Source organism: Drosophila albomicans, chromosome 2R (genome assembly GCF_009650485.2).
Source record: "Drosophila albomicans strain 15112-1751.03 chromosome 2R, ASM965048v2, whole genome shotgun sequence".
NCBI lineage: Eukaryota > Metazoa > Arthropoda > Insecta > Diptera > Drosophilidae > Drosophila > Drosophila albomicans.
In genome coordinates this window covers 28,966,499-28,983,633 of record NC_047631.2, presented here as the reverse complement: position 1 = coordinate 28,983,633, position 17,135 = coordinate 28,966,499, and the positions used below count along the sequence as shown (strand labels likewise).

The window sequence follows — 17,135 nt, the reverse complement described above, 5'->3', positions numbered from 1 at the left end:
AATACTTACAATATTTCATAGAAGTGCTGCCTTAACAAATATTAATATTATTATGAGACAGTATTTAATTCCTTACATAGTTTTGTGTTATCTATCTATCTTCACAACCATCAACCCATCAACAAATGAAAACAAGTAAGAAAGCTACAGTCGGAAGTGCTCGACTGTGAGATACCCGCTACCCATTTTTAATAAAAGCAAAATATTGCGGTATCATTTTCAAAATATACCGAATATACTGCAAAAATACTAAAAATATACCAAATGGTATATTTGGTATATCGATATAGTACACCATTCAAAATATACCATAGACGGCACAATGTACCAAATTGTCGGCCAAAGCAACTCAGACCCTAGTAAGTAGGCGCTTTTGCCCATACAAAAGTATTTCTTTAATAACTTCCACAATTTTTATCTGATCGTAACCAAATTTTCAGGAATCATAACTACTATAGTTATTATTGTATATACCAAAATTCGTAACTCTAGCTTTAAAATTACGCTTGTTATTAGATTTTTTTGATTCGCGGGGGCGGAAGTGGGCGTGGCAAAAATTTGAAACAAACTTGATCTGCGTGCAATCATAACAAATGCTGCCTCCTTCTACCTGTTACATACATTTCCTGCCGGCACAAAGTTATAATACCCTTCTACCCTATGGGTAGCGGGTATAATTAAGTTTAAATAATATTGTAAAATAACTCAGATACCTTTGCAAACATAATCTTAGTAAGGTTTGCAGGTTAACGCTTTACATATGTTGATCATAATAAATAAATTTAGCTAAAATATACTTGTCATAAATTATTATTATCGATTATGTAAAACTAAGACATTTCGCAACATTTATTTAGGTATAAAATATAAAATATTCGTTAATAATTTTGTGAATTTTGTTGAGAACAAATAATACCAAACGGGGATAGAATAATGTTGACTCAGAAAGATCAGAGCGCAATTGACCAATTAACGGCACTAATATCCGGAAAGAATGGTCAAATAGATGTAGAGCTTCTCTTTTTACAGCTACGGCTGTAACACCAGTTCGACGGAAGTAAGAAACGAATAGTAATCTTCAGTACATTCTTCTAATCGACGATTAATTTCGACAGTTTCTCGTTGTCTGCAAATAAGTGTCTTTTCCCGACTCCTTACGAAAAGACTCCATGAGAAACCAATTTATGGGTTCTATTGATGATGATTTGGATTAGGGTCCGATTCAACTGGATAATGCTTGTCCGGGAAGAACTATAAATAAACAAAATAAAATATTTAAAAAAAATATTTACAAAAATGTTTACAATCGACATACTTGAGAAATTGAGGAGCATTTTACTTAAGTAGTTTTATTTGAACTGACTTTGAGCTCTGCACTCTCTAGACTATACATCTAGTCTATACAATCGTCTAGATAACCTTACTAAGATTATGTTTGCAAAGGTATCTGAGTTATTTTTCAATATTATTTAAACTTCATATCGAGTTGTCATTTAGATCTAGATTCAATGACAACTCGAAATGAAGTTTAAATAATATTGTAAAATAACTCAGATACCTTTGGAATAATTACCTCAATAATTTGGAAGAAACGAAATCATACTCTAGATGCAGGGCACCATGGGCATTCAGCGGTACATCATCCTGTCATCAGGGCTTTCGCAGCCGCTTGTTATTCGATTTTTTTGATTTGCGGGGCGGAAGTGGGCGTGGCAAAAATTTCAAAATAAACTTGATCTGCGTGCAAACATAACAAATGCTGTCGAAAAAAAAATTATAGCTCTATCTCTTATAGTCTCTGAGATCTAGGTGTTCATACGGACAGACACACAGACGGACAGACACACAGACGGACAGACGGACATGGCTATATCGTCTCGGCTGTTGACGCTGATCAAGAATATATATACTTTATAGGGTCGGAGATGCCTCCTGCTACCTGTTACATACATTTCCTGCCGGCACAAAGTTATAATACCCTTCTACCCTATGGGTAGCGGGTATAAAAAAGAAAACGTTTTATTGCGTAAATTTATTTTTTGTTTTGTTACGATCAGATAGAAATTGTAGATGTTATTTAAGAAATACTTTTATATAAAAAAACGCCTATTGCAAAAGGGTTTTAATCTGGTTTATTTTTTAGTCGTTGTTATGTTGTACTATATGGAAATACTAAGAATAGCCCTTTCTATATTTTTTTTATTAATTCGGTATATTGTTAGAATATGGGCTTTTATTCGATTGTAGACTTCTTACATGTTGATTAAACAATTTGGGTATTATGAAGTTAAATTATTACAACTCAAGCTAATTATAGATTTTCAACATTTTATATAGAGAGAAATGGTATTTAGAATTCTGAAAAGCAGATTTTCTTAAACGCTAAACAGCATTTTTTAAAAATTCTTACTTTCTTTCAAAAAAGTATCAACATTTTTTCTGTCAAATTAGCTACGTTTTTGTCTATTTAAAGAACACAAACATGCATTTCTATTGCTTGTCGTGCATTGAGTTTTTTATTTATAAACCAACATAGTACCAAAGGCAAGTGAAAGAGAGTGTGTGTGTGAGTTTTTTATCTTACATGAAGTAGCGCTAACACATGGCTGAAGGCATTTCGCTGATAAGTAGTTGGCAGAAAAAGAAAACTACTGACTGATTGCTTTGCTTTGCTTTTGGCGTTTGACGAACAACACTTTTCAATTAGGCGCCGCACTGCCGCATGGCAAGGCGACTCCCAGTGGCGCAGCCATTGACGCAATGCAATTCAATTAGATGCTGCTGCTGCTGCTGTTGTTGGGTGCAGCTTACCCAAAAGGTCTGAAAAGATGCTGGAATGAAAGCAAGCGGGTGTCATGCTTCGTTGGCAAATGAAATATGCTGGTACCTTAAGCTGGACTCGCCTCGCCTCGCATATGGGAAAACTAAACTACATATATGCTTGTATAGTTCTCTATATACTGATGTGTGGGTACTGTGTGCTTGCCTAGAATTGACACCATGAAATTGAGTGAGCTGCAGTTTTGCAGCCGCCGCAGGACTTTGCCCAAGTTGGACTCCGTTTAGTCGACATCGTCGTCGTCTCGTTTCGTGTCTCTTCAGATGAGTTATCACAACGGTCGCATTGATTTATGCAGTCGCTGTGCAGGCGACCCGCATGGCTGCTGAGATAAGAATTAATTGGCAAGTGCAGTGCGCATATAAATTGCGCATAGCCCGCCAGCCACACCCACACCCACACAGTTACGAGCACTCAGAGGAGACTGCATCCAATGCATTTGCCAGGTCCCATTGCCACTGCCACATTGGCAGTGCATTGCGTTGCTCTTAATGTAAATGTGACAAATGTTTTACGACTGGCTGCGCCTGCATCGACGATGACTCCTGTTGACTCTGGGCAAACACCTGTAAATGGGTTTATGCCACAGCACACACACACACACACACACAGGTACACAAGCAAACACACACCAACACAGAGATGCATATGGGAACTACTAGCAACGTCAGCTTGTTTGCATTTCACGCATATTTTAACCAGCTCTCTCTCTCTTTCTCCTCTGCATTTTTGAAGCACTTTTTGGATTTACAGAGAGACAGAGAGATAAATCCCCTATCTCTACCATGTGTAGCCCACTTACCAAACCTACATTCAGTTAATTAATTGCAGCTCCTATTGCCTTAATTCTAGCTAAACATTTAAAGCTATTTGCACTTCAATATGCACAATGTTGTGCAACTATAATACGCTTCCACTGCCCTGATTGGCATATTATTAACAACATTTTCATTCACGTTTAATATGCGTTATTTGCGTGTAAGTGGGCAATATAACCCGCATCAGTTACATATGTAAATTTCATATTTGTCTTTGAATTAATGAACGTTTATCCACAGCAGCATTTTGTAATGCGAAACTGCTGCATTTTTATACCCGCTACCCATAGGGTAGAAGGGTATTATAACTTTGTGCCGGCAGTAAATGTATGTAACAGGTAGAAGGAGGCATCTCCGACCCTATAAAGTATATATATTCTTGATCAGCGTCAACAGCCGAGACGATATAGCCATGTCCGTCTGTCCGTCTGTCCGTCCGTCCGTCCGTCCGTATGAACACCTAGATCTCGGAGACTATAAGAGATAGAGCTATAATTTTTTTTAGACAGCATTTGTTATGTTTGCACGCAGATCAAGTTTGTTTCAAATTTTTGCCACGCCCACTTCCGCCCCCGCAAATCAAAAAAATCGAATAACAAGTGTAATTTTAAAGCTAGAGTTACGAATTTTGGTATATACAATAATTACTATAGTAGTTATGATTTCTGGTTGCGATCAAATAAAAATTGTCGAAGTTATTTAGGAAATACTTTTGTATGGGAAAAACGCCTACTTACTAGGGGTCTGAGTTGCTTTGGCCGACAATCTGGCACATTGTGCCGTTTATGGTATATTTTGAATGGTGTACTATATCGATATACCAAATATACCATTTGGTATATTTTTAGTATTTTTTAGTATTTTCGGTATATTTTGAAAATGATACCGCAATATTTTGCCTTTATTAAAAATGGGCAGCGGGTATCTCACAGTCGAGTACACTCGACTGTAACTTTCTTACTTGTTAAATTGGCATTTGGGTTAATATTGCAAATTTACTAACAATGAAACCGGATCAAAAAGGTAAATAAGAAAGAAAAACATTTTATATTTACATCAAATAAATTTAAAAAGAATTTCTATATATATATGAAGGTTTACTTTTAAGGAGTTGAGACGCTGAAATTAAAATAATATTTCTAAGAATTAGATAACAACCTTAAGGAATATTTAATTTATTTTCTCTATAAATAAGATGAATTTGGTTTATTCTTTATATTCCCGCTTCGCATAAAACTACGACTCCATAATGTGAAATAAAGTAAAGAAGTGGTATATTTTAGTACTTTAATCATTCCCACAATTATCTTATTCAATATTCCCATACTAGAATCGTCCAAAACAGCACTTTTTAATTAAAAATCTTTTATTTTAAGTCCATAAATTCCACAGCCTATTAAGTACCATTAAGAATATTGCAATATGCATCGATTATATTTGAAATTTTATCAGTGCTATCCGTTGCAGCGACACTTTGATTAACGGACTCAAAGAAGGCCAGAAAAATGTGCAAATAAAAGGGCGATCGACAAAAGGTTTCTCTTAGCTGCCATTGACAGTAATTTCCTGACGTAGCCTGGGCGCTCAAAGCGAAATGCAATTTCCGATTAAACACGCTGGCCCTTTTTTATATGCTCCAAACATTCATGCCGTGGACATCACAAGTAGTGGAAGCATCGGCATCGGCAGCAGCAGCAGCAGCTGCATGTGTCCATGTTTTATGGCCCCGAGTTCATAACTGCAAGCGTAACACTGAGAAGGAGTCAGACACCGAGACACACACACACTCGCAGGTGAAAGGCAAGTTGGGCTCACACATGCCCAGGATATATGCACATAAAAGGATGACAAAGAGCACCACAGCAGCAAAGCCAAAAAGAGCTCGACTGCAACTGCCACTGCGACTGCGACTTCGACAGCGAGTCTTAACCATCTGACCACAGCTGCCAACACGCAAATGGTAATGGTGCATCAAAGGAATACTCAGCATATGCAGAGAGTGAAAAGACTAAAGACTAAAGGACTTCTCACTCCTTCTGCTCCAGCCACGTAAAGCACTCAGTTGCTGCTGCACGTGGTTAGTTGGCTTGACTTGCAACTATGCCATGATTAAATCGTGGCTAGTCTTTGGTTTTCTATTGCATTACTTACACTGAAAGAAATTATAAAAGTTCATAAGTAAATAAACTATTTTGAGAAGCTTCTAAGCTTTTGTGAGATAATGGAATTAAATGCTTAGAAAATATTTAATAGATCAATAGTTTGTTTAACTAAAAATCACAAATTTAACCCAACTAAAATATTGAAATATCTAGATAAGATTGACAATGAGCAATTATATTTTTAAGTATTATTCCTAATAGAACAAAATGTAAATATTAGTCTTAAAAAAAGGTTTGTATTAAAATGCTGATGTTTAACCTCTGTTTTTGATAAAAAACATTCGCAATGCCAGATTATATTTTTTTACTTTGTATTCTTTAGCATAAATTCAACATACTTATTTATAAACATATCAATAATTATTTCTATATATACTTATAAATCTATTTGTATTAATATTTCTAAATTGTTTCCTACTAAACAAATTTGAAGAAAAGTTTAAGCACCATCCCAAAATTTCATTGAAATTTGAATTTTATATAAAGTTTCATTTAAATTCTTTTTCTCTATTTCCACAAACCAACTTTAAATTCGCTAGCAACTTTTTCTATCATTTTATATAAATAACTTTAAATCAAAACAGTGTAGAAAAAAACACGACATTGAATTTAGTATTGAAGAAAGTTGCTTCACTCCCTTCTTCAGAATAGAGATATCAGTTTATTCAATCGTTTATCAGTCTGTTATTGTTATCAATTGATATGAGGGAATTGTACATTTTAGAAAGGTGTACAATTGTGGTATGCTTAAAAGACTAAACAATGCGTGTATGTGTGTGTGCTCTGTGTTTTTATTTCTGGTTAACATCACTTGCATTTGTTGTTTGATGATGTTTTGTAGTTTTAGTTATTTGTTGAAAATACACAATAAACGATCACAGTGCTTGTTGTTTGCACACACACATTTGATGTGTGTAGTATTTATATTTGTGGCCAATTTGTTGTCACCGCTAATTGTTATTAACGCCGGGCTGCAAATTGCAAACTGCAAACTGGAAACTCAGAAATAACTCTCGCACTGCATCTGACGTCGCCAGTGTGGCCAATCCGCACAGCCCACAGACTGTGAAGTTTGGACGAATCCTTTGCCCGGGGCACAATTGAGCAGCAGGGGTGTGGCATTAACACCCGGGCACATGTAGAATTGATTGGGATCCAGCGTTGCCCACGGCTGATGCTGTATTGTTTTCGCTATTTGGCTGCCGCTGCCGCTGTCACAGTCAACAGCCGACGGGGCAGCCGACGTGGCGGTAAAGTTGAGGCTACGACAGGCTGGCCATTGGTCGTAGGGCAGGCAGCCCAGATGGCCGAGGCCATTGAAAAATCCACGTCCCTGCGGACAGTGGAGTTGCAGGGGCATTTGGTCCGCCGCAGTGCATACGTAGAATATGTTGGGATTGGGATCGCCCCACATGTTCGTGGCATGTTTGCATGTTCTGTTCGTGGCCGCAACGGATGCGTTTGCATTCCTCATGCACATCGCCAGCAACAGCAACGGCAACAGCATCGTCATCATCGTTGTCAGCTCCATCATCGTCATTCTTATTGAAATTGTTGTTGCTGCTGCATTTCTCATAAATAATTTCATTGGCACACTCGCACTCACAACACAAAAATTCACTTTATTGTTATTGTTATTCCGTATGTGTTATTATTATTTGATGCGTTCATAAAAAAACATTTATAACTGTATATATGTATATATATGCGAGACCCTTTAACGCCGCTGTTTTTGCACCGTGCAACACAAACACATTGACTGATTGATGCGGCGCCATTGTCATTCATTTTTATACTCTCTCTCTGTGAATTTTATCTTATATTTTATCAGGCACTGTGAAGCTGTGACGTTCGATACTTTTTCTGGTTCTAACAAGTTATCTGATATCTTATCAAATTTAGAGTTTGTTGAAGTTTGGGTTTTTCTATATTTTTGACCAGCCCATAAAAATCAAAATGAAACAATTAACTCTGCGTTTTTAAGGGCATGATTTTTCACATGAGTCACGTTCATTAAAATCGCTTAACGACAGCAGACAAAAGGCGACAATGGCCTTATCAATGCGATAGCATAACATTAATTGCCTTTCAAATGAAGGTAAATTGGAAATTATTGCTGCAGGCAATCAGACGAAATTTAATTACAAAACTCTCGGCTACATGACAGGCCCAAGAAATGCCAAAACACTTGTGCATCTCTCGCACACTCTTTGTGTCTGCCTCGGCTGCATAGCCCAGGCCAGCCCAGCTAGCTGCTGTCAAAAGTTCTAATTGATTTCGCTTACAGCAAAATTCCAGCCACCGAAACGGGCACAACAACAACAACAACAAAACAGCCATTGAACTCTCGACATCAGCGAAGCCCAGCTGACGACGGCGACGATGTCGAAGACCGTGAGTGTAGGCCATAAACCTGGGCAAGAAAAAATAAGAAGCGAAGAGCCAAAAAAAAAATATATATATATATAATAATAGAAGAAGAAGGAAAGTTCCCAACAAACCATTCAAATAGCATCCGGCTTTTGTTCTGCTTTGTTGAGTCACGTTGTCAATTGAACTTTTCTCTCTCTCTCTCTCTCTCTCTCTTCTGCCTCTTGCGCGCACTTTTCGCAGTCTATTTTACGCGAGCCAAGTTTAAATAGAGAAACTTCTATGCCGCGCAGCAAAGTTGACAACATAATCGACATAAATTCCAATAGGCATGTGGCCAGCAAAATTTCTATTAAAACTTTGCTCATGCGCAGCAGCTGCCGATGATGATGATAATGACAATGCCAATGATAATGACGTTGTCAGTGCGCATCAAAATCGACTTGTATATTTCTTTGGAATTCACCCAAACCACTTCATTTCAATTGATAACTAGCCCAAAAAAAACCGAGCACTGACTACCCAAAACAACTAAATAGAATAGATAGTAAACAAATTAAGGCAGTTATCTAGCGATTACGGTGCGTATGAGCAATGTGTAGCATCCGCATAGCAGACACTCAATGGGCTCATTGACAAGGCTACTTATCAAAAGATAAGTCGCCCGATTACAACGCCAATAGGTTATAAATGTCCATCCATTGGACGCACAACAATTTAGTCTATTTTCAAGTGCTCAATAAGAAATAACTTTGAAGAGAAATTCAAGTGTCTTCAACATGCAAAAAGGTAAAGGCAAAAAGGATTTTTAATGGCTACAAAGTGTTTACAAAATGTGTGTGCGTTGTGCTTGCAGTATTCTGGATATTCTTAGGCCTTTTGGCTCTAGGACTGGCGCAGCAGGATTCAACTACGCCTGCTGCCACAACGGAAGCTCCTCAAGTGACTACTGAAATTCCTGCTGCCACTGATGTAACTACGGATGTGACTACTGCTGCTCCTGTTGTAACTACTGAGGTGACTACTGCAGCCACTGATGTGACTACAGCTGCTCCTGTTGTAACTACTGAAGTGACTACTGCTGCCACTGATGTAACTTCTGATGTGACTACAGCTGCTCCCACCACCGCTGCTCCTGTTGTCACTACTGAAGTGACTACAGCAGCTCCTACCACCGCAGCTCCTACTACTGCTGCTCCTACTACCGCTGCTCCTACTACTGTTGCGTCTACCACCGCTGTTCCTACTACCTCTGCCTCTACCACCGCTGCTCCAACTGGCAGCACCACTCCACTCTCCACCACCGTTGCTCCTGGTACCAACACCACTCCGCTCTCCACCACCGCTGCTCCAGGAGGCACCACGGTGACGCCTGAAACTTGCGTCTACGAAACACAAACATGGGGTGTGCCCCAGCTGAATGCGTTCAAGTTCTGTGTGGATGGTGAGGTCAAGACCACCACATGCATTGCCAATCATTACTATGTGAGCAATACCAAAGTATCGGGTTGTATACCCGCTGCCGATGTGGATCCCCTGTGCATTGATACCACGATTACGGCACCTGTTTGCACTGGCAACAATGTGAGGCAGATGCAACGCAGCAGTTCGCTAACTAGCTACTATCTGTGCACTGCCGAAGGTGCTCAGCCCGATTTGCTGCCCTGCCTGAACGGCAAGATCTTTGCCAATAATAACGGTTACCTTGGCTGCTTTGAGTGGCCGCAATGGCGCACAGCGAGTGGCTGCGTCACTTACACTCTGCCTACTACTGAGTAATACAATAATTCACCCGACGACGCATCAATGCGACAGTTCAAATAGATAAGCCAACCAGAAAGTGTCAAGCATTTTAATTACGTTTTTATTTACCTGACTTTATCATGATGCAATATGAAATATATAAATTTCCCAATTTCCCAAAATTGATTATAAAATAATTAAGTCAAGCGCCGTTTGGCAAATTGTTAATAATCAATAGTTTGATAAGATAAACTCAACGAAAAAGGTTTTTCAAAATACATTTATACCATATACAATATTACAATAGTAAAGTGACTCGCAAGTCTTTCTCATTTCGTTATTCCTCTAATGTCAGCGCATGAAGCATATTGCAGTGCTTTAAATAAAAAGTTTTCTGCAGCGAAATTCCCGCAACAAACATGTGTGTGTGTGTGTGTGTGTGACACTCTTAGCTTGCAGCGAAAAAAAAAACACAAAACAATTGTCACCACACAGAAAACAACACGAAATGGCAAATTGCAGAGCACAGAATGGGGGAAAAGGCAACGGGAAACCTGACTCGGTCACCGAGCATATGTATCAAATAAAATACTACAGTCAACTCAAGTATGTGTGACTGTGTGTGTGTGGTTGTGTATGTGTTTGTGTCTCAGTTGTGTCAACTTGCTGCGAGTTCAAAATGAGTTTAAAGTTCGCAGTTAGTTTTTGTATCTTCTGGCGAAATCTAAACTGTGCACAACTCGGCGTATACTTGATTGCCAAACACCAAAGCAGCGACAGTTGATTTATAGATTTTCTTTTAGATTATTGAACGGCAAACGAAATGCCAGCAGCATTGCGAATGCGCCAGTGCACGAAGAAATATATTTGAAAATTCCTAAGTATGTGCAAGTTTTCTCATTTATTCCTTTGGATAGCAGATGCGTTTGAGAAGTTTCACATGTAATTTGTTCAGTTGCTTTGGCTTTAACTTGTAGTGAAAGGAAATATTCTATTACAATACAATCTTCTATTACAATTAAATTAAGTATACGTATAAATGCCCCATTATTTCCCTTTCATTTGCTGCTTGACTTTAATCAGAATTCCAATTAATTTCAGCACTCACAGCTGTTTAATTAGTTTTGCTTTCCAGCTGAATTTACTGATGCAAGCACTTGCTTTTGATAGTTTCATGGATAGTTACGCATTTAGTCAAGCGCTAGCAGACAAAGAACTCATGCCATCCATAGCTAATGCGACTCTATTGCCTAGGTAATAAATGTCTGACTGCAATATACACACATGCCGAGAGAGTGAAGCATGCATGTTGTGCATGAAGTTGGAGTGTCAGTGACACGAAAACTGCTGCAACAATAGACTAGAGAGAGGCGACTGCCACTGCGACTGCGATTGTGATTGCACACTGCTTGCTGGATACCCCCAAATGAGTTAGTCAGGAAATTGCATTATTTGTCTTTTGGATGTTGCGGACAAAAAGCAGAGTCGCGCAAACTGTCCTTTTTACCCCCTCCCAAACCCAACACTCCAACACTTCATGACTGCAGTGTGTGGCGCCTAGTCGTCGTTAGGACGTTCGTCGTTTGTCGTCCCGTGCTGCAGCCACTTTAAAGCGACGCTAGCTATCTCCGATGCGACACTGTTCTGTCACACATGTGCATTTTGAAAACGCTCTCCAAGTCACAGCAATTTTTCTGCTCCATTTCCGCCCTCTGTTCGTTCGTTTCGTATTGCAGCCACATCTCTAGCTACTCCTGCTGCTTTTCCTGCTGCTGCTCCTGCTGTTGCTGCATTTTAATTGCTTGGCTTGGTGTGCCGCTTGGGCCATTAATCCTGCACAAGTTGTGCACTGAAATTACGAAAAGGGATTTTTAAAGTCACAATTGTCGTATGTTATCAACACACACACACTCACACACATAGACATACACAACACAAAACAGTGACAGAGACAGGCGCATAGCCAATGTCCAGTGCAGAAGTAGTCTGTGGCAAAGTCAGAGCACCAGAGAACTTGGCCTGTAGTTTAAGTTAAGGGTCAGTGGCAGGGAAAAGGGCGCTGTCGCAATGGTGCTCAGATTTAATTGAGTTTGCAATTGTTCTGCGGCCTGGTCAACTCCGACTGAGAGAGTTTTGCAAGTTATGCATTTGAATTGCCTTTCGCAACGTGCCTGCAACGTGGCTCAACTTTCAACTCTACTACTCGTACACTACAGCACGAGAAGTTGCAACCGACGTCGGCACAACTTCCGTTTCCGCAAAAAGGAACGTTGATGGACATTGGTCAACGGTGTTGCCACTTTAATTACAGCTGATGAGTACGTGTGCGCTTGTGTTTGTCTGTCTGTCTGTGATAGTTGGCAACAGTTCGTATAAATAAAGTTACCTTAAACTCTGCCGCAATAGCTGAGCTACACCTTAGCTGCATTTACGCATTGAGCGCAAAAGTATGCAACAGATTTTTCCATTGCCTTTCTTTTGCCTGCCTGAAGCCTGAAGCCGTTTTGTGCGACGTTTCCTGTCGAGTAGCCATAATTGGCATTTTTTATACCATACTCTGTCACTACACAAGCCAACTTGAGCGGCACCAGCCACATAAACCGCTTCACCCTCGTGCCGTGCACCCACAACGACAACGACAACGGCAACGCGAACGCATCGCAACCGTCAGCTTGTTGGATGATTTTCTGCGCGCACATTTTTGTAAAGCCCAACAAGACCGAGGCTGAGAGTTGTGGATGGGAAGATGTAGTACTTGCTGTTAAGTTGGCTTAAACTTTTCCACTTGAATGGCAACGGAAGGTTTTATGCGCCTCTGCCGTCGTCGCATCGCATCGTCTCCGTATTGTATTTTCAGCGGCGCATAAAAGTATGCTGCACGAAATTTCTGCACTGCAACAAATAAATATTTGACCTGCCCCCTTTTTGCCTTTTGGTACGTCCCCTCGCAATGCCTAGCATTTGTATTTTATGGCGCCGTTGAATTTATATTTGCACTTAACAAGCGACAACAACTACAACACCAACAACAGCAATAACAACAACTTTGCACTTTCTGCGCAAAGTTTGTTTGGCTTATTTTTTGGTTACAAATCAAATCCGAAATCGCATTAAAATTGCATGCAGCAGCAGCGGCAGCAGCAAGAGCAGAAAGCAGACGCAAAAAAAAAAAAGGAAAATACAAATTGTGTGTGCAAACTGCCACAAAATCGCGTTGCCACAAGCCTTAACACCCTCCCCAAACACTGTACTTCTGTGTGTTGCTGCAATATGTTGCTGAAGGTGTTTGGCTGTTTCGGATTCGAATTCGTATTCGTATTTTATCCCGGCATCTGCCGTCTAACTGCTGTTTGTCAGGCATTTTCGTTCGCTTGGCGTTTTTCGCCATTCCAATTGAATTTTCGTGAGACGAAATCACTTCAACGCCTTCGATTTCAATTTCCGCCCCATTTCCAATTTGAATTCTGTTATTGCATTTGCATTGTTTGTTGTTTGTCCTTTACTTTATTGCCATTTTGCCCGCCATTGCCAGTTGCGGGCTGTGCGCGATTGCAGGTCGACGTCATCAAAGTGTTATCATTTATTTAGGTTCTGCGGGCGAAGTGGCCTACTTAGACACTCTGAAGGATAACACTCATATACTACCACAATTAAGCGGGTTTAGTTTAGTATAGATGATTGTAATCACTCAATTAAGCAGCTCAAGTTTAAAAGCCTTATTTATTATGCGTCCCTAAAAGTATGCAACATTTTTTGTTTGCTTAGTGCAAGTCAGTTTCTTCAAATATAAAATAGTTTTACCTTTTAATTATTTTTTTGTACCAAATATTCATTGAATAAATAATAAAATCTGTTAAATTTAAATGCTGGAATTTTTTAACATTTTATACAGTTATGTTTTATTAGTTACATTTTCTCTTTAAAGTACATTTTAAACACTCATTGCTTAAATTGAATTTACATCAAATTATCGTAGTTATAATAACTTTGAATTTTACACTTTCACAGTTCCTCAACTTTTCATAATAAGTGTGTTTTTTTCCTGTATTTTCTTTTTTGTGTTGCTTTTCTTGTTATTCTTTCTGCTCATTATACAACAGTTTGACAGCGCAACTTTTTCGTTTAGCTTTTAATCCTTACAGCCTGTCAGATTTAGCAAGTTTGTGTTATTTTTAGGTCATCTCCTTCGTCGTTATCTCTGTCGTCTCGCACCTTTTTTTATTTTGCATTTTACTGCTTTTTTTCTTAAACAATTGGACACGCACTTGGCATATCTTTTGTGCTCAGCTGCTCATTTTGCATACCTCAGGGGGCGAGCTCGATTTAATGACCAAGCTTGCAAGCACTTGCCTTCGCATTGTGGAAAGAAGCAATTGTGGCAGCAGCTTAAATAACTCCCCTTCCCCCACCCCGCACTATCGCTCTCTGTTGAGAGGTTTCTCTGCTCCAATTCATTGTAGTTTTGCTGGCGAGAGAGTCGAGAACTCTCATGTCTGGCTTCCAGAAGCTGTCGTTAAGCATGTTTCAGTTGCCAGTTGCTATTGTTGTTGCTGGTTGCCGGTTGCTGGTTGCTGGTTGCCGATTGATGTTGCTGTTGCTGTAGTTGGCGTGGCGATGGGGCATCAATAACGCATTTGTATAACATATATCGTAGTCAATAGGAGACACGTGTCTAAGTATCTAGTCTGCTGTCGAGCCTAAGCTCTGTTGCATGCCATTGTAATGGTATCATGCTGTAACAGATTTCTGTTTACCTTGATTTACATAAGCGCAAATACACACACACACACACTCATACACGAGGTGTGGCAACCACAGAGCAAGCAAACAAAACGACGCTGCTCAATCGCAGTGGCTGCAGTGACAAAGCCCCAAAGTCTCCTCCCCCCCGCTTCCCCTTCTATTCTTCGGTGTAAGTGAAGCACATGGAAACGATACAAATACACTCAAGCATGCACTTAGTCTTTGCGCCTTTCATTTCTCTTCAGTCTCAGTCTCAGTCAGTTTGGTTCGTGTCGATGCCTCGACATTGATGTCGTTGCAAGAGTGTGAATAAGCACATGTGTGTGTCTGTGTGTGTTAAATACATATGTATATGTATTTGTTTGTGTGTGCTACCAACTGCGATCTATGCAAATTTGTTTTGCCTGCTTCCCGTCTTTGCCACATGCGATAGCAACACACAAAAACAACAGCAACAACCACTCCGCCAACGACTTTTTGTTAACAGTTTTCTCCCTTTTGCTTTTTATTTTGCCCACTAAACAAATAAAGTTATTTGCATGCGCAACTAAATCGATTTGTGTGTATCAAATTGTGGCGCTCCCAAAGTAGAAAAAAACACCAGAACACAACACAACAAACTGAATGACTGCCTGAGAGCGCAGCTGTTACAGCAAATCAGCACGGCAGGCAAAGTAGCTCTTGCTCTTCCTTTTGCTTCTACTGTCTTGGGCCTCTTCCTCCCAAATGAGTTGCAACATTAAACTGTATTCAGCGAACAAAAAACACACGAAAGTTTCTTTAAAAAAAAAAAAAGAAAATGGATGCAAAACTTTGCCATTAACTTTACCTGTTTATACTTTCGTAAGCCAACACTTGACTAAAATATGGCACTAAATCATACTTTAAATTGGGTTTTATGGCAATTTTGATTTACAAGCAGATAAAGCAGCTTGTCTAAAAAAAAAATCTCTCTAAATTAGTCATACGACAAAAGTGATTTAAATTCTGTCAAATTCAAAAGAGAACTTTCTGCAAACTTTCTTTAATTTTATCAGGCATTACCATCGTTATAAAACAACAAAAAAAAATAACTTCAAATCATACTTTCATTTTGAAATGTATCACACTAGATAAGTAGTTAAATTTTGCAAACCAAAACAAAAGTTATTAAAAAAGCACAAATTGACTTTTGAGCAAATTGAAGAGAATAAGCCTCAAACTCAAAATGAGCACAGTGCAAAAGTTTCTAGTCATCATCAAGCAGGATTAAGAGCACTTAAATGAACTGGTGCCTAACCACCAGGCTTATGTGGTTAAACAATGGTTAAACTGAGTGAGAGAAAGAGTGCAAGAGAAAGAGAACATTCATTTGATACGCTCTGTCGCCTAACAGCTGCCACCCGCAGTGTCTGATAATTAAAGCCAGACCAGAAAAATTGTCGACAATTTAATTAAAAACAATTTTTGGCCAAAATGTTATTTATAGGCACGAAAGGGGAAAGAGAGAGAGAGAAAGCACGGGTCGCAGCTTTGGCAAACAGCGCAATGGGAAATAAGCCGCTTTGGAGCGCACACATGAATGCCATCAGAAATGCAGCATGCAACATGCAGCGCATGAAGCACATGGAACAGAGCCGTATGGCTGGCAAAGGGTGCTGGCCAAAAGGATTTGCATTTATTTGTTGTGATGTCCCCCATACGCGCAGAACAATTAAGCAGAGTGCGTGGTCAAATGCATTCGGCCATGGCCGATGGGGGTATGAGGGGCGTAACGTGGGCGTGGCGCACAGCAAATTCTGCTGTGGTTCACGTAAATCCTTTCCTCTTTTTTGACGCAACATGAACTCGGTCTATTGTTTGCGTAATTCGGTAAATTGACGGTGGAAGGGACAGCCACCAAAAAGAGGGCAACATGGAGCCGGGGGCATGGCTTTAGCCCTGTTGCCCATTTTAATAATTTTTAATTAGCAGCCGTTGGCTGACATTGTTGTGAGCATGCTCTGCCCAAAATTGCTATTTAATGAAGTTTATTTTGTGTTCCGCGTAATTCCGTTAATTCCAATAATTCGCATGAAATATTTACAAAACATTTATTTAATTGCTTATAATTTGTTGATATTACTTTCAAATATCACCGATTAAAATGATGCAAATGCCGAAGCTAATTAATTCTATTGATCAACTAGTCGTATGGTTAACAAACTTAATATGAACTTTACTTGGAATTATGAGTTTAAGTTTTTTTTTAATTTAAAGTAATAGTTCGTCTTAATAATATGAGAAAATTTATAAAATTCCTTAAATTTAAAAGCAATTTATTTCTTTGGTGCAACTACACGTATACTTAATATATAATTTACTTGGAAGTTTAAGTTTTTTTTTTTTGAAAATTATAACAATAATTCGACTTAATAACATCGGAATATTTGTAAAATTGTTCAAACTTAAACATAAAAAATATTAATTTCTTTGGTGCAA

The 17,135-nt window shown here is 39.1% G+C and overlaps 2 protein-coding genes and 1 long non-coding RNA gene across 3 annotated transcripts; 1 reads left to right on the top strand and 2 right to left on the bottom strand.

The window, feature by feature from the left end:
• Positions 1 to 820: 820 nt before the first annotated feature.
• On the bottom strand, positions 821 to 1,651 carry LOC127566098 (uncharacterized). The gene is made up of 2 exons (XR_007955390.1): positions 1,316 to 1,651; positions 821 to 1,251 (listed from the first exon to the last, which is right to left on the bottom strand). It is a non-coding gene; the product is annotated as an uncharacterized LOC127566098 (long non-coding RNA).
• A 4,801-nt stretch (positions 1,652 to 6,452) lies between these two features.
• On the bottom strand, positions 6,453 to 7,567 carry LOC117574892 (uncharacterized). The gene has a single exon (XM_034258930.2). The coding sequence runs from the start codon at positions 7,405 to 7,407 to the stop codon at positions 6,820 to 6,822; it is 588 nt and encodes a 195-aa protein (XP_034114821.1). The 5' UTR covers positions 7,408 to 7,567; the 3' UTR covers positions 6,453 to 6,819.
• Positions 7,568 to 8,913: 1,346 nt separating this feature from the next.
• On the top strand, positions 8,914 to 10,256 carry LOC117574898 (salivary glue protein Sgs-3). Its single transcript, XM_052006902.1, has 2 exons — positions 8,914 to 8,978; positions 9,046 to 10,256. Exons 1-2 carry the CDS (start codon positions 8,969 to 8,971, stop codon positions 9,966 to 9,968), a joined length of 933 nt encoding a protein of 310 aa, XP_051862862.1. The 5' UTR covers positions 8,914 to 8,968; the 3' UTR covers positions 9,969 to 10,256.
• The last annotated feature ends 6,879 nt before the right edge of the window (positions 10,257 to 17,135 follow it).

Bases quoted from the DNA above. Each gene is read 5' to 3' on its own strand.
- LOC117574892 (XM_034258930.2), bottom strand. From the start codon at position 7,407: ATGAAATTATTTATGAGAAATGCAGCAGCAACAACAATTTCAATAAGA.